A 20659-nucleotide genomic window follows, 5' to 3' on the forward strand; every position below is an offset into this window, starting at 1 on the left:
GTTAGCAATAAAACAACAATGTTTGGGGCAAATAAAAGCAACTAGGACAGCTCTCCATGGTTATTTCAAGTTAATGCGAACACCCGAGGCAGGGGAATTAGAGGTTATTGACCCTCATTGTCTGAAGGATTGTCAACAGGGTTCTCCCAAATAGGCTTCTGGACAATGGGCAGGATTTTCCGCACCTCTGCGGCGTGTTTTGCGGTGGCTGAGGTAGCACACCTTGGGGGGTGGCGGTATCTTCCAGTCCTATTCCAGTTCCGTGCTGGGGGCGGGCGGAGGGGGTAGTTGCCATTGGCCCGTCCAGAAGGTCCCGCTGGTGGGAATGGCCGGAAAATCCCGCCCAACATTGCACAGCGCCTGCCTTGGTCTCAACAAGTTTTTGGACCTGCGAAGACGTTTCTGTTCATCAAAACATTCTGATTATTTTCCATTCATTCGCTATAAAATCTGTGGCCAATGATAGTATTCAATGATTTCCAATTAGTTTCACATTCTTTCTGATCTACATTTCCCAATGTAGGAGTTAATGAAGCTGGAAATGAAATGCACGAAATGGACACGATATCATTTTCTTCCCAAAGTGAAAAAGTATTAAGCCAACACACTTCAGATTCAGAAAATGAGGGTTCTGCACCAGTGACTTACCACAATTACAGCCATGTTCCAAACTCACAGCTGGATTTACAGCTGTTACATTCAGAAACTCAGCAGGAAACACTAAACATCCTGACTGAAATCTTTCAGAAGGTATATATTCGGCTCGGTGAACTGGAGTTCCAGATGCAGGATCTGGTGAGTCGTTTTCAAAACCTGAGCACTACGGTGAACGAGATACATACTGCAATGAACATCAAATCGTCAAGCAACTCCATTTGCTCAGATACTTTTGAACGGTATGAGAATTATTTTCAAAGTTCATTATGAAACGTACTTCCGCGGTCATATTAGAGTAACATAAACCTACTGACAAATTGAAGATCAGGACACACAAAGAAAGTAAAATTCTCTGCATAAAAATGACTTTGTAATTGAATTCTTTGTTGCACAATATGTCTATAAATGTTACGTTTGGCTATACTTCGTTGACTAAATAAAAGATGACTGCTTTGACAGAGTACTAAACTCAGGAACTTGGCAGGTGAGGGAATTTGACACAATGAGGGAGCTGTTGTTCTAGTCTCTTACATGACAAGGAGCTGTCCGAGAGAGGGAGCAAGAGACAGTGGAACCTGAGAGCTGAGGTCTGATGACCAGGTAGTGGATTAGTTACTGGGTTTTATGGTTTTCTCCTCCAAATTGGGCAGTCGTTTAACTAGAACCAATGGCAACACGGTGGCACAGTGGTTACCACTGCTGCGCCAGGGTCCCAGGTTCGATTCCAGCTTTGGGTGACTGTGTGGAGTTTGCACATTTTCCCCATGTCTGCGTGGGTTTCCTCCCACAATTCAAAGATGTGCGGGTTCGGTGGATTGCTAAATTGCCCCTTAGTGTCTCAATATGTGTAGGTTAGATGGGTAAGCGTTGGTGAATATGCGGGGTTATGGGGATAGGGCAGGAGAGAGGGCCTGGGTAAGACACTCAGGGTGGTATTTTCCAGCTGTGCTCGCCCCAAAACCGGAAGATCCTGCCTGAGGACAACAGACCTTTCCATGGATTCCTGTGGCAGGCGAGATGGGAAAATTTCCCCTTCTGCCAGAGTCGGTGCAGACTCGATGGGCCGAATGGCTTCCTTCTGTGCTGTGGAGATACTATGAAGATAAAAGCATTGTATTAAATTTATAGCTTAACTTGTTAAGCTTTTTAATATTATTCCACAATAGTTCACTGATATTTGAAAAGACAAAACCCCAACTGGTTAAACAAAGCACAATACCTTTAGCAGAGCAGGTAATGTGTCAGCTGATGACATAAGTGTAATCCACAGCAACTGCATCTCCCGCAGCTCGAACTTTGGCTCAGTGTTGATGCGTTGGAGTCCTCTCAGAGGCAAGCTCCCAAAAACATATTGACCTGGCCACTTCAACACTCTCACAGCAGGAAGGAAGATGTTGATCATAGGGCTGCCTGAAATCACCATGCCAGGGGTGATCTTCAGGTCTGCCAGGGCTAGTGGGGCAGTCCAGCTCTAAGAACCCCATCCCAGGGGAGAGCGGTGAGGTCAACCTCTTGTCCCCAGCCCACGATTTCCAGGACCCTTGAGGGACCCTGCCTTTGCAGTCGGGCAGCAGCAGAGGGGCAAATGGCCATTGGACCTATCTTCTTGACCACCCTCAGGGCCCAAAGTGCCATACCATGGTGTCAGTGTCAGAATGCCAGGGGGCAGTGTATTGTTGAAACTGCCAAGCCCATGGCCTGAAGGGGGGTCTGAGGAGAGGAGGGAGATGAGTAGGGGGTCTAAGGGGTGAGGGGGCGGTGTTGGGGGTCTAAGGGGGAAGGACGGCTGAGTAGGGAGGGGGACTGGGGGGCAGTCAGATTGGGTCACCCTTATGCCTGCATGATGTTGGGAGGGGAGTAGGGTGACCCATTATTTGTAGGTGGGGAGGAGGATGCGGCAATGCCCCTTTTTGGTGAGGGGTTGGGGTGCTCCCCTGGTCAGTGTGAGGGCACTACTCCATTTTTTGGGGGGAGGGGGCTTTTTCCTGACTGCGGAGATGGGGGAATGCCTTTTAAAAAGGAGAACCCAATCGCTGGACAATGGTGCTGGCTGGTGGGTTCCCTGAGATAAGCTCATTTGCATCTTTCAGGTGGTTAAATCCCCCTGACAGATGCTGCCAGCTGGTGTGGGCACTTAGCCTTAAAATGGCAGAATTCCACCGAAGTTTGTCAAATTAATTAGTTTTCTGAGGATATAATGGGCAGGGTGGATAACGGGGAACCAGTAGATGTAGTATATTTGGATTTGCAAAAGGGCATTCAGGAAGGGCAACATAAAAAGTTACTGCAAAAGTTAAGAGCTCATAGTATGGCCGGTAATAGCATGGAGAGAGGATTGGCTAAACAACAGGAGTCAGAGTCATAAATGTATGATTTTCAAGTTGGCAAACTGTTACTAGTGAGGTGCAAAAGGGATCAACACTGCAGCCTCAACTGTTTCCAATCTATATTAATGACTCAGGTGAAGGGGCAGAGTGTATTGTAGCCACGTTTGCCAACTTGAAACCAAGATTTGAAGCGGACATAACATTTAGGGGAAGGCGATGGCATAATGGTATTGTCACTGGACTAGTAATCCAGAGACCCAGGATAATGCTCTGGTGACCCGGGTTTGAATCCCACCATGACAGATGGTGAAATTTGAATTAAATACAAATCTGGAATTGAAGTCTAATGATGACCATGAAACCATTGTCAATTATCGTAAAAGCCCATCTGGTTCACTAATATCCTTCAGGGAAGGAAATCTGCCATCCTTACCTGATCTGGCCTACATGTGACTCCAGGTCCATAACAATGTCAGAAAACACTGGAAAATCTCAGCAGATCTGACAGCATCTGTGGGGAGAGAATAGAGCCAATGTTTCATGACGAAGGGTCATCTAGACTTGAAATGTTAGCTCTATTCTCTCTCCACAGATGCTGTCAGACTTGCTGAGATTTTCCAGCATTTTCTGTTTTTGTTTCAGATTCCAGCATCCGCAGTGTTTTGCTTGTATCCATAACAATGTCGTTGACTCATAAATGCCCTCTCAAATGGCTTGGCAAAGCATTCAGTTCAAGAGCAATTAAGGATGGGTAATAAATGCTGGCCTTGTCAGCGACACCCACATCCCCTGAATCAATAAAACCTATATTCCTGGCACCGCCAAGCTGGCATTGGGCAGTGAGGGTAGCAGCACCAACTGAGAGGGCGGAGCGTTCGGAGGGCGGGGGGAACCACTCTGTACTCTGCAACAGCGATTGGTGAGGGGGTGGGTAAACCGCTGCCACTCTGCAACAACTATTGGTTAGGGGAGGGGAGGGGTCATGATCATTTTGGGCAGGGGGGTGGGTTCTAGGCCATAGAGATCGACTGATAGCAGCAAGAGGCAGTGATGGTCTCTGTGCTCTGAGAGCACACAAACCTGCACGTGTAATGGTGCCCTCTCCTGCTATTAGCCGGCTTTCGGGTGATTTATGCCCTGCCCACTCCCCCAATTGCCAGAAAACAGATAGAGGGTCATATGATTTGACTGGTGGCCTCGCCGAAATAATGGATCTGAAACACTCCTGTTTCCACGCTCATTCTGGACTTAGGACTTTTTTTGATCTGCAAATGATCTGCAAATCCTTCATATATATTGTGAATGGCTGGGTCCCAGCAGTGATTTCTGTGGAGCGCATCCAGGCATTGTGCCTCTTGTGAATTAGCAAAAGTACAGGTGACAGTATTTCCCTGGTGCAATCTCCACAGCAATGCCTCAGAGTCAACTTGCCAGATAATCAGCAGTTTTTTCTCAGGCAGTATAAATTGGTGCTCCCTTTGAAATTTGGCATTTTTGTCTGTCCTGATGAGTAACAAGGTGAAAAGCTTCAGCAGGTAGTATTAACCTTAGCTGGTTTAGAATCTAAATTCAAACCACATACAGGGAGCAGCTGAGGAATCATGAAACACACCTTCACAACATCTAATAAGATGGCAAAAATAGATTTCCTGAATTCTGAATTCGCGAGTCTAGGAGCATTTGAAAGTATGAAGGAATCACTCCAAGGGGTTAACACCGGTTGATGCATCAGACGCCAGCAGTAGGTAGCAATGGACAGTTTAGGGCAGTACCAGCAGTTATATTAGAGGCGATATAATCAACTGACTGCGGAGATGGGAACACTCTGGTTTCCTGACTATGCTTGATGACAAACCATGAAGTCAATCAATTTATGACTAACATCAGGGAAGGTTCTAAGGTCCAGAAACCTCCCTGAGCCTCTCTTTGGAACCTAATATGGTTGCTACATCATAAAGGGAACAGTCTCATGAGCCTTCCATGCTCAATTAGGGGAGGCAATGGCCGAGTGGCATTATTGCTAGTCTATTAATCAAGAAACTCAACTAATGTTCCAAGGTTTGAATCCTGCCATGGCAGATGGTGGAATTTGAATTCAATAAAAAAATAGCTGGAATTAAGAATCTACTGATGACCATAAAACCCATTGTCGATTGTTGGAAAAACCCATCTGTTCCTCTAATGTCCTTTAGGAAAGGAAATCTGCTGTTCTTACCTTGTCTGGCCTACATGTGACTCCAGCGCCACAGCAATGTGGTTGACTTTCAACTGCCCTCCAAGGGCAACTAGGGATGGGCAATAAATGCTGGCCAGCCAGTGACGCCCGTGTCCCATGAATGAATTTTTAAAAAATTCTCTACATGACATCGAAGAATGTTTCTGTACAATGTTGATGGTCATAGAGTCAGAGTTTTACAGCATGAAAAGATGCCCTTCGGCCCATCATGTCCATGCCAGCCACCAAGCACCTATCTATACTAACTGATAGAGAGTATAGCAGGTATCTCCCAAAAAATCAGGCATCAATATCAAATGTTTGGAGCAAAGAGTAAACTGAATTGAGGAAGAATATTTGGCATAGGCCTGGGTTGGCTCAGAGGCTTGTACACACAAATGGTCCGTTCCTACAATGACTCCCCAAAGCCTATCCACTATCTACAAGGCACAAGTCAGGAATGTGATGGAAAACTCTCCACTTGCCTGAATGAGTGCAGCTCCAACAACACTCAAGAAGCTTGACACCATCCAGGACAAAGCAGCCGGCTTGATTGGTACCCCATTTACAAACATTCAATCCCTCCACCACCGACGCTCAGTAGCAGCAGTGTGTACTATCTACAAGATGCACTGTAGCAATTCACCAAAGATCCTTAGACAGCACGTTCCAAACCCATGACCACTTCCATCTAGAAGGACAACAATGGGAACACCACCACCTGCAAGTTCCCCTCCGAGCCACTCACCATCCTGACTTGGAAATATATCGCCGTTCCTTCACAGTCGCTGGGTCAAAATCCTGGAATTGCCTCCCTAACAGCATTGTGGGTCAACTCACAGCACGTGGACTGCAGCGATTCAAGAAGGCAGCTCACCACCACCTTCTCAAAGCCCACTAGGGATGGGCAATAAATGCTGGCCACCCAACGACACCCGTGTCCCATGAATGAATTTTTAAAAATCTTAGATTCACAGTGCTGGTGAGCCAAGTGACTGATGGTAAATGGAGTCATTACAAAATATTTAATCTTCTCCTCCCCCACAGAACTTAAACATTAAACAAAGACAATTGTTTTATATCTACACATTTTGAAAAGCCTTTATTTAGCAGCAATATTACATTTGATATTCTTGTATTAAATGACAAGCAGTAGTTAAAAATCTGAATTAGTGTTCTTCCATTATTTCTAAGATATGCACTATAACCGAGAAATACATACTTTTCAAGTTCAACCCACACCATCAATGAAAATTGGTAACGGCAGACATTCGAGATACAGAGAAAGATCCCAAGTCTGTTTGCATTTCTTCACTACTGAAGCTTTGAAGAACTGAGAAATGAAGGCATTCTAACTGAAAATATCAAATGCGCTGTCAATACAATTCGATGTTTAACCGAATCCAACATAATTTCAAACGGCAGTACATCACAAGGTAAAATGTGATTTGAATGCATTTGAGATTGATGAGAAATTCATTTCAAAATAATTAATTTCAGTTATTTCACATTTGAAGCATGTGTATCTGAACACATTGGGTGGTGTGCAACACAAAACTACTCCCATTGCCAGTGCTAACTGCTAATGAGGCGACAGTGTCATAACCTAGAGTACAACATTAACCTAATTATACAAAGACCAAATGAATTGCAAACCTAAAGTGACTAGAATTCAGATTTACAATGGAAGCATTTTCTACAATCGATAAACTCTTTAAGTACAACTGATCACAATTTCAAACATTGCAGTTTTAATACATTCAACCTTCGTTTTCTTTTAACTTCCAAGATTTCCTGAACTTAAGCTCTGATATACTGTACAAATAATTACAGAATTTTCTTTACACTTTTAGCTATACAGTTTTTCCAAATAAGGTTTGCAAAGCTTGCCGTGGCTTTGAAACTCCTGAACAAAACAAATTTCTCAAAGAAATATCACTACATGACAAGTCAAATTCAACACAAACACACAGTAAATAGACCAAAAAGAAACTGGAAATGAAGTGTTAAGATTACCAATGACTTGGCAATAAGATGGAATATGTTGTACAAGAGGCAAAGCATTCCTTCCACATGCATTTCTGAAGTAAGGAGATATTTCTGTTCAGTGATAAATTGAGATATTGAAACTGAATTATATTGTTAGGATATAAAATCCATTGAAACATATATCAATTAATGGGTACCTTACGCAATTCCCATGAATCCTTAGGTAGCCTTATAATGGATTTAGACATAACTTGCATATAGTTAAAATACTGTAACATTGTGATAAGTGATTAGGTTCTTCAGAAACAGATGAATTAAGGGCAGCATGACTGCGTAGAAATAGCTTAACTTAGTGCCATACAATAAACAATTTTAAGAGACTCGATGAGCCTGTATTCCTCCCACTTATTGCTCGAGTACAAATTGCTTAACTTAGCACCCTACTATAAACCGTCTTATGGAACTTAATGGACAACCTTTATTCCCACTTATTGCCTTACAAGAAACCTGCCAGAGGTGGATATACAGCTTCCTTCTTGGGCACTTCTAGAATAGGTCTCAGCAGTTGTGCAACAGTTGGAAAAGTGAAAGACATAAAGATGCTCTCATTAAGAGGCTGCTATCATAAATTCTTGGCAGTACTTACAAGAAAGCTCTCAAAGAACATTCTTATTGGAAGAGACCAAAAAGAAGTAAATTTACATTGGTTGAGGTTGTACTGTTTTTTTTTCCAAAGTCATGAAATAATATGTGCCCTGAAATTTGCTCATAGCCGAGACACTGGCTGACTTCTTCTCTCATGTTAACTTAATAAATATCATTGCAGTGAGAGTAATTCCTATCCCAGTAGCCTCCTGAGTACAGCCAGTCTGATGCACCAACGTAAGGATTGGGACCTTGATGGAACCACCTGTTTAAAAAAAAAATCACATAAGAAAATAAAACATGGCATCGCTTGTTGCTGCCTTATCGTATGTTACTTGTGGGAGAGCAACTGTCTGGGTGGGACTCGCACCACATATTTCATACTCCAAAACCTTCATTCTGCTCAAATTCATTACACAGGCACCACTAGGCAAATGGTAAATATTTACATACTTCTGTAGTTTATAAAAGAGTGTAGCATTAATACTAGAAGGGAGCTGATTTCAAGGACCCCAGAAAGAGGAGTGTCCAACAGGTGACCCACTGGCCAAATCTAACCTCCAAGCTCCTCTATCTGAACCAGCAAGCCCCTGCCATCTTTGTGAGCCTGTGTACAAAGCAATTTTACTGAGAGAAACCTAAATGATTGGAAAAATAGGCTGCTCTGTGACTGATACATTTATACCAAACTAGGAGGCCATTATGTCACACTCATCGGGAATCAGTTCCATAGAAGCAGGACCAGGGGAATTTAAGAGGAAGAGATAAAGAACAAAGAACAATACAGCACAGGAACAGGCCCTTCGGCCCTCCAAGCCCGTGCCGCTCCCTGGTCCAAACTAGACCATTCTTTTGTATCCCTCCATTCCCACTCCGTTCATATGGCTGTCTAGATAAGTCTTAACCGTTCCCAGTGTGTCCGCCTCCACCACCTTGCCTGGCAGCGCATTCCAGGCCCCCACCACCCTCTGTGTAAAATATGCCCTTCTGATATCTGTGTTAAACCTCCCCCCCTTCACCTTGAACCTATGACCCCTCGTGAACGTCACCACCGACCTGGGGAAAAGCTTCCCACCGTTCACCCTATCTATGCCTTTCATAATTTTATACACCTCTATTAAGTCTCCCCTCATCCTCCGTCTTTCCAGGGAGAACAACCCCAGTTTACCCAATCTCTCCTCATAACTAAGCCCCTCCATACCAGGTAACATCCTGGTAAACCTCCTCTGTACTCTCTCCAAAGCCTCCACGTCCTTCTGGTAGTGTGGTGACCAGAACTGGACGCAGTATTCCAAATGCAGCCGAACCAACATTCTATACATCTGCAACATCAGACCCCAACTTTTATACTCTATGCCCCGTCCTATAAAGGCAAGCATGCCATATGCCTTCTTCACCACCTTCTCCACCTGTGACATCACCTTCTAGGATCTGTGGACTTGCACACCCAGGTCCCACTGCGTATCTACACCCTTTATGGTTCTGCCATTTATCGTATAGCTCCTCCCTACATTATTTCTACCAAAATGCATCACTTCGCATTTATCAGGATTGAACTCCATCTGCCATTTCTTTGCCCAAATTTCCAGCCTATCTATATCCTTCTGTAGCTTCTGACAATGCTCCTCACTATCTGCAAGTCCTGCCAGTTTTGTGTCGTCCGCAAACTTACTGATCACCCCAGCTACACATTCTTCCAGATCGTTTATATAAATCACAAACAGCAGAGGTCCCAATACAGAGCCCTGCGGAACACCACTAGTCACAGGCCTCCAGCCAGGAAAAGACCCTTCCACTACCACCCTCTGTCTTCTGTGACCAAGCCAGTTCTCCACCCATCTAACCACCTCCCCCTTTATCCCATGAGATCCAACCTTTTTCACCAGCCTACCATGAGGGACTTTGTCAAATGCTTTACTAAAGTCCATATAGACGACATCCACGGCCCTTCCCTCGTCAACCATTCTGGTCACTTCTTCAAAAACCTCCACCAGGTTAGTGAGGCATGACCTCCCTCTCACAAAACCATGCTGACTATCGTTAATGAGTTTATTCCTTTCTAAATGCGCATGCATCCTATCTCTAAGAATCTTCTCCAACAACTTCCCCACCACGGACGTCAAGCTCACCGGCCTATAATTACTTGGGTTATCCTTCCTACCCTTCTTAAATAACGGGACCACATTAGCTATCCTCCAATCCTCTGGGACCTCACCTGCGTCCAGTGACGAGACAAAGATTTGCGTCAGAAGCCCAACGATTTCATCTCTCGTCTCCCTGAGCAGCCTTGGATAGATTCCATCAGGCCCTGGGGATTTGTCAGTCTTTATATTCTCTAACAAACCTAACACTTCCTCCCTTGTAATGGTGATTTTCTCCAACGGTTCAACACTCCCCTCCGAGACACTCCCAGTCAATGGTAGGCCTGGGGTGTGAGATTATTGTGTGTAATTGTATGCAGCCCACCCATTGGTTTGAACACGTTTATCTTCCACTGACCCTCCCCTCCTAAAGGTTGGACACCCCTGCCCTATGGGAGGGAATACACATGCACACTTGAAATGTATTATTAGATGCTCACTATTACCAAAAAATGCTGCATTCTTCAAGCAAGTTGTCATGTGTTGCTATTAACAAAATATTTGACGAAAAAGTAAAATTTATTTCACAAAACCAAATATTTTAATAAATCTGTTGCAATTTTGTCTTAAAGAATGCATCATGCAAGATATGGAGTTTGGGCATGCCAGTCACTCTTTCAGGAAAATAAGGTTACAACATAGGACTGAGAGAGAATGCATCCAGTAAAGCCAAACATCCCATCAACGTACAGTGGTTATGCAGCAAGCTGAAATAAAAGTCACTGCTTCTATAGAAGGCAGCTAGTATTCTAATAGTGTCAGCAGTGCCTTCTCAATCTGATCTTTGGTGGTTTGAATTTCAGGACTTTATACCACACACATCCGATTGCTGGTTCCAAGGACAATGTTAGCCAGTTCTGCTAGCTTCAGAGTATAATAAAAACAGGAGGAGGACTGTGTTTGCCATGGCTGTTACAAAGCAATAGCGCCGGTGTTGTGCGCTCGATAAATTCTGGACATTTAGTGGGCCCGATCAGCTCTGAACTACTGCACCAGCTGTTCTGGCAATGCAGTTTCCTTTTAAAAATACATCTAGGTGAAAAGAGGGGAATACACCACCTTTACATTACTCCTACTTTGTAGAAAGTCATATATCCAAATTTGCCAATGATACAAAGTTCGGCGGCATTGTAGACAGTATAGATGATAGCAAAAAAATTACAAAGGGATATTGATAGATTAGGTGAAAGGATAGATCAGCGTACTTTCTGGATGGTATGAAGTTAAATAGATGTCCAAAGACACTTGGGGGTTCAAGTGCAATGTCACGTACAGATGCAGAAAATAATCAAGAAGGCTAATGGAATGTTGGCCTTTATATCTAGAGCACTGGTATATAAGGATGTGGAGATGCCGGTGTTGGACTGGGATGGGTACAGTAAGAAGTCTCACAACACCAGGTTAAAGTCCAACAGGTTTATTTGGAATCACGAGCTTTTGGAGCACTGCTCCTCTCTGCTGAATGAGCAGCGTTCCGAAAGCTCGGAATTCCAAATAAACCTGTTGGGACTTTAACCTGGTGTTGTGAGACTTACTGTGGTATATAAGGACGTAGAAGTTATGCTGCAGCTATACAAAACCCTGGTTAGACCATGTTTGGAGTACTGTCAGCAGATCTGGGCACCATACCTTAGGAAGAATATATTGGCCTTGGAGGGAGTGCAGTGTAGGTTTACAAAAATGATTTCAGGGATTACATTATGAGGAGAGATTATTCAAACGAGGCCTGTTTTCTCTAGAATTTAGACAGTTAAGGGGTGGATCTGATTGATGTCTTCAAGATGTTAACAGGAAGAGACAGAGTAAATAAAGATAAACTATTTCCACTGGCTGGAGATTCTAGGACTAGGGGGCACAGTCTAAAAATTAGCGTCAAACCATTCAGGAGAGATGATAGGAAGCACTTCTACATACAAAGGGGGGAGATGTTTGGAACTCTCTTCCACAAATGGCAGTTGATGCCAGATCAGTTGTTATCCTTAAATTGGAGATAGATAAGCTTTTGTTAAGCAAAAGTATTCAGGGATTTGGGCCAAAGGTGGGTATATGGAGTTAGGCCACCAATCAGCCATAATCTCATTGAATGGCAGAGCAGACTTGAGGGGCTGAATGGCCTACTCCTGTTTCTGTGTAGACTATTAAAGACTATAGGTAATGAAAGAGTAATTTATTCATTGTTCATTTAAAACTACCTGCTGACTTAGAAAAAAAACCTTTGTTATTTCTTTGATATTTAAAAAAATATGAACTGACCCTACAAATTGGGGATACAGTAGCATTGCAATTATGTTACTGGTAAAGCAGGATTCCGGAGTCTGATCCAAGAGCAAGAGTTCAGATCCCACTATGGCAGCTTGGAAATTTAAATTCTATTAATTAAATAATTCTGATCTTTTTTTTAAAAGCCAACACCAGTGTTGATGACCATGAAACTACTGGATTATCCCAAAAATAAACCTCCAGTTCACTAATGCTCTTCAGGAAGGAAATCTGGCATCACTTGGTCTGTACTACATGCATGGTGTTTGTCCCTTTAAGGGGAACACAGCAGAGTAAGGTTTGTGAGACCAATTGAGACCCAGAGTGGGTAATCACTCCATGGAGTGGAGTCCTCTTAGGCTGGTGACATGTAGCGGACTAAGGGCAGCCATGTGGCTGCTGTACAGTTTTCTTATTAATAAATACATCTTGTGTTTCTAATGAAGTCTGTGAAAGTTCATCATTACAATATGTGACTCCAAATCCGCAGCAATGTGGGTGACTCTGAACTGCCCTCTGCAGTGGCCTAGCAAGGCACCCAGTTACATAGCTGTAGGCAGTAAAGGCTGGTCTTGCTGCATCCACATCTCATGAATAAAAATAAAATCCTCCTCAGTCCCATTTGGGGACTGGTCCAAATTGGGAGAACTGTTCCCCAGACTAGTCAAGTAACAGGCCCATTCGTACTTTCAGAGTCATGTCCATTATGGTCAAGAGCTTCAAGTTTCTAGGTGTCCAGATCACCAACAACCTGTCCTGGTCCCTCATGCCAACACTACGGTTAAGAAAGCCCACCAACGCCTCTACTTTCTCAGAAGACTAAGGAAATTTGGCATGTCCGTTGCGACTCTCACCAACGTTTACAGATGCACCATAGAAAGCATTCTTTCTGGTTGTATCGCAGCTTGGTATGGCTCCTGCTCTGTCCCAGGCCACAAGAAACTACAAAAGGTCATGGATGTAGCCCAATCCATCACGCAAACCAGCCTCCCATCCATTAACACTGTCTACACTTCCCGCTGCCTTGGCAAAGCAGCCAGCATAATTAAGGACCCCACGCACCCCGGACATTCTCTCTTCCACTTTCTGCCGTTGGGAAAAAGATACAAAAATCTGAGGTCACATACCAACCGATTCAAAAACAGCTTCTTCCCTGCTGCCGTCAGACTTTTGAATGGACCTACCTTGCACTAAGTTGATCTTTCTCTACACTCTAGCTATGACTGTAACACTACATTTTGCACTCTGCTTTCCTTCTCTATGAATGGTATGCCTTGTCTGTATAACGGGCAAGAAACAATACTTTTCACTGTATACTTTTCATGTATAGTAATTCATGTGACAATAATAAATCAAATCAAATCAAATTAGCCTGTGTCGCAGATTCCTCTGGTTCTGTCCTTTGGCAAGCCCTGTCCCTTTTGCGGGGTAGAGCCATCAGGGAGAGTGATGCTTGTCAGACTTGGACCTGGGAGTCCTCAATTTTGTTGGTGTCATGAAATCAAATCAAATAAATCTAATGAGATTTCCTGACCCTACCCTCATCTGATGAATCAGAACTCTGTCATGTCAAACAAGTAGCCAAAGGGCACAGTGTATATGACCGCCACTGAACAAACTAGCCACGTTCTGGAGGATGTAACTTCCTGATTAAGCCTACACCACGTGTTGTGATAATGGTAGGAGTTATAACGGCTCAGTTAAAAGACAAAGCTTCATCCTGATGGTGAGGATATCCAGGCACAACGCTAAGTGGGGTGGACAGATCTAGCCACTCAAAAGTGGAAAATCCATTCGGTGATATGGATCAACAGCAGCAACAGAATTGTATACCAATTGTAACTGTAGCCAAATGGCCAGAGCAGGGTCAAAGGGCTGAATGGCCTCCTTTTTGCACCCTGAGAGTCACACATAACTGGACAGACCGCATCAACATGGAGTAGCTGAAGAGCATAGTATAGGTGCATTTAAGAGGAAGCTAGATCAGTCCAAGAAGAAAAGAAGATTATGATGATAAGTGAGATGAAGGATGGGAGAAGGTTTGTGTGGAGCATAAACTCTAGCATTGATCAGTTGGGCCGAATGGCCTGTTTGTGTGCTGTAAGTAATCTGTAAACAAGACAGGCACCCACGAAGTCCACAAAGCAGGCTGAAGGCTTTACATTTTTAAAGCCAAAAAAAGGACAAATTGGCCGAAAAACAAGCTTGTTACCAAGAGACAACTTTTAACTCACAATAATATGTGACAAATCAAGATTAACTAACCCTGTGACTATTGGAGATCTAATAAATACATTTATAGATTACTTTATCTGATATTACTGCTTAATTGTGAATGCTTGAGACGAGATAAAAAGGGGATATCATCAGTGAACTTCTCATAGTCTTGGTCTCCCTGTCATAATCTGTTTGAAATGTGGTCACTGTACGTGGATATTGTTTTATAATCAAGATTCAAGAGTTCATTTGATAGAAAGAGAGTGTTATCCCAAGCAATTAGGACACAAAAAGCCAGAAAACCAATAATGAAGTACAAACAAGCCAAACCTGGGACCCTCTGCCAATTGGTTCCTTTGGGGGAAACAGTAGAGAGAAGTACAGGTTATTACAGGTTACAATGTCTGATCAGTATTTAATTCTGCTAAACAGGTAATCATTACAAGTGCAAACTTTCAAATTTAGTGAAGCAGAAAATCTGCGCTTCCAACTCTAATCCCCCCTCCTTTTCCCTTTAGGGCAGCACGGTGGTACAGTGGTTTGCACTGCTGCCTCACAGCGCCAGGGATCTGGGTTCAATTCCTAGCTTGGGTCACTGTCTCTGCACGTTCTCCCCGTGTCTGTGTGGGTTTCCTCCCACAGTCTGAAAAACGTGTTGGTTAGGTGGATTGGCCGTGCTAAATTCCCCCTCAGTGTACCTGAACAGGCGCCAGAGTGTGGTGACTAGAGGAATTTCACAGTAACTTCATTGTTAATGTAAGCCTACTTGTGACACTAATAAACTTTAAAAATCAGTGTGTGAAAATTGGGTTTTTGAGATTGTGTGCAACCTGAAAATGCAGTGAAGCACCAGGAACTGAAGTATAGTGATGGAATTCACTGCTCTGAAATGAACTCACTCTTCTCCTAGGAGTCAGTGCTGGCAACACATTAGAATAAAGATATAGCATTCCAAGCCAGCCCACCCACAAAACCCAGCCCCACGATGTGTTAATCATTGAGAGTTTTCATTAATTAGATTTGTTCACAGGCTCTAAGTGAGGATCCAAATATCAAGCTGATCCTTTTGTGCAGAAGGACAATATCAGCACGTTTTAAAAGTTTTTGAACGCAATTGATTTGAAACATTTGCGAAGAAATTGGCTACTGCAGCTGAACATGTAAACCGCAAACTGTTGTGTATTTTTAAAGTTATTTAAGTTACTCACAGATGGTGAACTAGACACTGATTAAAAATGCTTAGTTTGAGATATACCTAGTTTCAGTTATACTATTAAATCTGGACCAAGTTACTACCCGAAGAAATCAAGAAAATAATGTGTTAGCTTTTATTACATGGGGATACAAGTATAAAGGGTACGTAGGCCCTGTTGGAATTATATAGAGCTTTAGTGTATAGTTACTGTCTTCATACCCAAGTATCCTGGAATGAGAGGGGCTGTTCTGCGAGGACAGATCACGTAGAATGGACCTTTATTCTCTGGAGTTCAGTGGAATAAAAGTCATCTAATTGAAATGTATAAAATTCTGAGTGCTTGACAGGGTAGATATTGTGGGAGGCTGTTCCCCCTAGCTGGAGAGTCAAGAACATGTTCTTGGGATAAGGGGTTGGCTATTTAGAACTGAAATGCGGAGAGATTTCTTTATTCAGAGGGTTTGAATCTTTGGAATTATTAGAATGTGTTAACACTCCCTATTGCAATGGGATGTACAAAATGCTTAGTGTGGGGGTCTAAGTTCAAAGCAAAGCCCCAAAGAGTACCAGCCTAACCACTTGTGACATGCAAGACTTTAGGGAGGGCATTTATCTGAAATTTAAATATGCTAGCTGAAACGATTAAACGTAAAATTTTACAAACAATTAAACAGAATTTTCTAAAAAAACCATAAACTGAATTCAGAATGCTCTATTTTTGAATAGCAGAGCATCAATATATAACTTCATTTCTGCCTCGCAATTTCTAAATTTAAAGTAGGGACGAATGTACTTTTACGTTGTCTCTGCTAATGGCAACTTTACAAAACTGAAACCTACAGTTTGGTTAATTATTCCATATCATTAACAATAATCTGAACAGACAAACAGCATTTGAAATCAAACATATGAAGGAGTCCATAGAATCCATACAGTGCATGAGGAGGCCAATTGGTCCATCGAGTCTGCACTGACTGTCAAAGGAGCCTCTTACCCAGGCCCATCCCCCACAATCTCTCCTCATAATCCCACGCATTTACCATGGCCAATCCACCTAACCTACACACCTCTGGACTGTGGGAAGAAACCGGAGTACCCGGAGGAAACCCACGCAGACAGGGGGAGAACGTGCGAACTCCACACAGACAGTCAGCCAAGACTGGAATTGAACCTGGGTCCCTGGCGCTGTGAGGCAGCAGTGCTAATCACTGTGCCACCACAAAGTGACCCTCCCAATCTCAAGTTGTCAATTTACTTGTATGTGACAGGTGACAGAGAGAATAGTTTGACATGACTCTCCCTCTAAACTTCAAACGTAGATTACTAAATAAACAAATCTGAGGAGATTGAATACTAACTTGTTTTTCCAGTCATTGTCAGACTTGGCGCGTTGCTTGCGAGCAGCTCTTTGCTTTTCTTCCAACCTCTTCTTTTCTTCACTGGCTAAGTCTACAAAAGGTTTAAACAGGAAGGTATGTTCACTTGAATTTTCACAGTAACTACACTGAAAATTGCCAATATATTTTTGTAACGGGTTTGGCCATGTGACACATGTTAAGGTTTGGTGGTCAATCCTTCAACAAATTTGTGACAGATGAACCAGAAATTCGGAACAATTTGCTCCTTGAAAGTTCCTGAATGGCTTAATTTGGAATTAACAATAATCACTTTCAGGTAAAATAAAAATGTATCACTTTGCCAGTTGATAAGGCAAGCAGATATTTACAATAACATTTATTCATACGACACCTTTAATGTGGCAAAATGTCTTAAGGTGCTTCAAAGAGGCATTATTAAACAGAACGAGAATGGCCACATAAGGAGGTATGGGGGAAGTGGACAAAGTTAGATCAGAGAGATTATTTTTAAGGAATGCAAGAAGTGAGGAGAAAGGGGTTTTGGGAGGGATTTCCAGAGCTTGGAGCTGATTAAAATTGGGGTACTCAAAAGGCCAGAATTGGAAGAGCACAAAGATCTCAGAGAGTTGTGGAGTTGGAGGAGATTACAGAGATAGGTAGAGGGTGTGAGGCCTTCCTTGAAAACCAGGATAAATGTTTTAAAACCAAGGTGTTGTTTAACCAGGGGGCAATATAAGTCAGCAAGCACAAGGAGGGTTGGGTTGAATAGCATCTGACTCGAGTTAGGGCACAGGTAGCAGAGTTTTGGATAACCTCAAGTTTATGGACGGTAGAATGTGTCAATGCTAGCCAAGAGTGCATTGAAATAGTCAGCCCTGGAGGTAACAAAGCCACATGTGAGGGTTTCAGCAGAAGAGACTTGCAATAACTTGGAGGTGGAACTGGGATATTATGGTGATGGCATGGATTTGAGTTTGAAAGATTATCCTGGGATCACATATGATGTCAAGATTATGTTCAATCTGGTTCAGCCTCACACAATTGCCAGGGAGAGGGATAGAGTTGGCGATGAGGGAGCAGAGATTATGCTGGGGACCAGATACAGTGACTTCAACCTGATTTAATTGGAGGAAATTTCTGATGACCCAGGACTGGATGTTGGCTAAACAGTGTGACAATATAGAGACAATGGAGGGGTTGAGAGGGGTGATGGTATGAAAGGGGTGCGAGTCACAAGTGTATCTTTGCCTCACATCAAGAGCGTGATGCTTCACCCTCAGACACAAATATTATTATTTAATCTTGCACCTCACCTGACCCAAAGACAACCAGCTGTAATAGGGGAGGAATTCCACCAGTCCACGCTATCATTTCCCTTTTGCAATAAGACAACAACAGCTCAATTGTGGATTCTGTGTTGACAAACCTCTGGTTCTGCAGGACAGACAACTTAGACCTGACAATACTGAGGGTGCCAGCCACGGAGCAATACTGAATCAAAGAAAGATTTAAGAGGCTCAGAAAACTCCAATTTATGCATCGTCTGATGCAGCGGGAGAAATTCAGTACAGCCCACTGGAGCAGGCATGATGTTAGGAGATCCCGGAGAATTGGACAGGATTCCCAATTCCCAATTTGGGAAAACTGTCCCACATTTAGTTTTCTATTAGCAAATTTGATAGACAATTTATTTACATATTCAAATTTCACCATCAAGGTGCAAATGAAGACTCCAAACACTAAAAAGATATTCTCAAGTTTTCCTGGTCAGAGTTATTTCTATTAATATTTGATCATACCTATATCACCATTTTCCATTGCTTTAATATCAGGTCGAAATCGGCAATCAGTGGGTGCAATAACATTCTCCATTTCTTTATCCAGTTCATTCAGTGACATGGCAAAGTTGGTGAAATTGTACATCTGGAAAATATTACAAAAATATTCTACAAAAATAATTCAGCCCACGTGCGCATTGCTGAACAGATGGTAAAACAGTGACATTTCACACCTGGGTCCTTTGGGAAGACAGACCTGCATTTCTATAGCGTCTTTCACAACCTCAGGACATCCAAAGCACTTTATAGCCAAGGAAGTACGTTTGAAGTGTAGCCACTGTTGCACTGAAGGAAATGTTAATTTTTCACACAGCAGGATCCCACAACCGGCAATGTGATAATAACCAGATTACCTGCTTTCTCTTAGTTATGTTGATTGAGGGATAAATATACCCAGCCAAAACTCTTTGTTCTTCATCAAAATAGCGACTGGGATTCCCTACGTCCATCTGAGGGGGCAGGCGGGACCCTCAGTTTACTGTCTTACTGAACGATGCACCTCCAACAGTGCAACACTTGCTCAGTATGGCATTGGAGTATAAGTCTAGGTTTTTGTGCTCAAGTCAAGAGTGCAAGCCTATGGAGTGATCTCCATGGCATGGGTCTAGGAGGCTGAAGTCACAGATCCTTTGTTTTTAATTCATTTATGGGATGTGGGCATCACTGGCTGAGCCAGCATTTATTGCACATTCCTGAGGGTATTTAAGAGTCAACCACATAGCTGTGGATCTGCAGTCACATGTAGGCCAGACTAGGGGACAGCAGATTTCCTTCTCTAAAGGACATAACTGAACCAGAAGGGTTTTTACGACAATCGACAATGGTTTCATGGTCATCATTAGACTTTTAATTGAATTCAAATTTTACCATCTGACATGGTGGGATTCGAACCCAGCCCATTGAGCATTATCCTGGGTCTCTGAATTATAGTCCAGCGACAGACAATACTACTTTGCCACTGCCTCCCCCAATGGTGAAATAAACTTGGGGAGGGGCAAGGGGTTAATGCACAAGAGGCCTGGAGACTTTTTTTTATAATTCATTCATGGGACATGGGCGTCACTGGCTGGCCAGCATTTATTGCCCATCCCTAGTTGCCCTTGGAGGGGGTTGAGAGTCAACCACATTGCTGTGGCTCTGGAGTCACATGTAGGCCAGCCGGGTAAGGATAGCAGATCTCCTTCCCTAAAGGACATTAGTGAACCAGATGGGTTTTTCTGACAATCGACAATGGTTTCATGGTCACCAGTAGGTTCTTAATTTTATTGAATTCAAATTTTAACCATCTGCAGTGGCAGGATTCGAACCCGGGTCACCAGAACATTTGCTGAGTTTCTGAATTAATAGTCTGGTAATAATACCACTAGGCCATCATCTCCCCTAACTTTAAGAGGGGACATCCTCAGTGAGAAGAAAGAGATTTCAATTGAAAATGCAGAACTAGTTGCTAGTTTTTAATGTGTCTGGTATTTAGCGTTCATTGACAAATCACTCCACTGGTATGAATAAATAAAAACCATATTCATCCCCAAGATGTTTGGAAACTAACCTGTTGAGAGTTTGGTGGTCTAGGTGCAATCTTCCACAGCAGACGACTCCCTGGTATAACCTGTACACTTTCAGAGTTATCTGGCAGTGGCATTTCATCCAGTTCTGATTTCTCTGAAGCTACTGACTAGGATAGTCGCATCATAAAAGAGGTACATTATTATACAAATTAAACCAGGAAACTTTCACCAATTATAGACACAGCATTGTAAAGCATAGAAAGCATTCTTTCTGGTTGTATCACAGCTTGGTACGGCTCCTGCTCTGCTC

At 43.0% G+C, this 20659-nt stretch overlaps 1 protein-coding gene across 2 annotated transcripts in view; it reads right to left on the minus strand.

Moving 5' to 3' along the window:
- Positions 1 to 6277: 6277 nt before the first annotated feature.
- Positions 6278 to 20659, minus strand: part of osbpl1a (oxysterol binding protein-like 1A) — a 314225-nt gene continuing 299843 nt past the window's right edge. For both annotated transcript variants that reach the window (XM_078215603.1, XM_078215604.1), the window contains 5 exons: positions 20391 to 20516; positions 18803 to 18926; positions 17004 to 17094; positions 14781 to 14804; positions 6278 to 8098 (listed from right to left, as the gene is read on the minus strand). In XM_078215603.1, the coding sequence (XP_078071729.1) occupies positions 7996 to 8098; positions 14781 to 14804; positions 17004 to 17094; positions 18803 to 18926; positions 20391 to 20516 (468 nt within the window). In that variant the 3' untranslated portion in view covers positions 6278 to 7995. The remainder of the gene's footprint in view (positions 8099 to 14780; positions 14805 to 17003; positions 17095 to 18802; positions 18927 to 20390; positions 20517 to 20659) is intronic.

Source organism: Mustelus asterias, chromosome 7, assembly GCF_964213995.1.
Source record: "Mustelus asterias chromosome 7, sMusAst1.hap1.1, whole genome shotgun sequence".
Classification (NCBI taxonomy): Eukaryota; Metazoa; Chordata; class Chondrichthyes; order Carcharhiniformes; family Triakidae; genus Mustelus; species Mustelus asterias.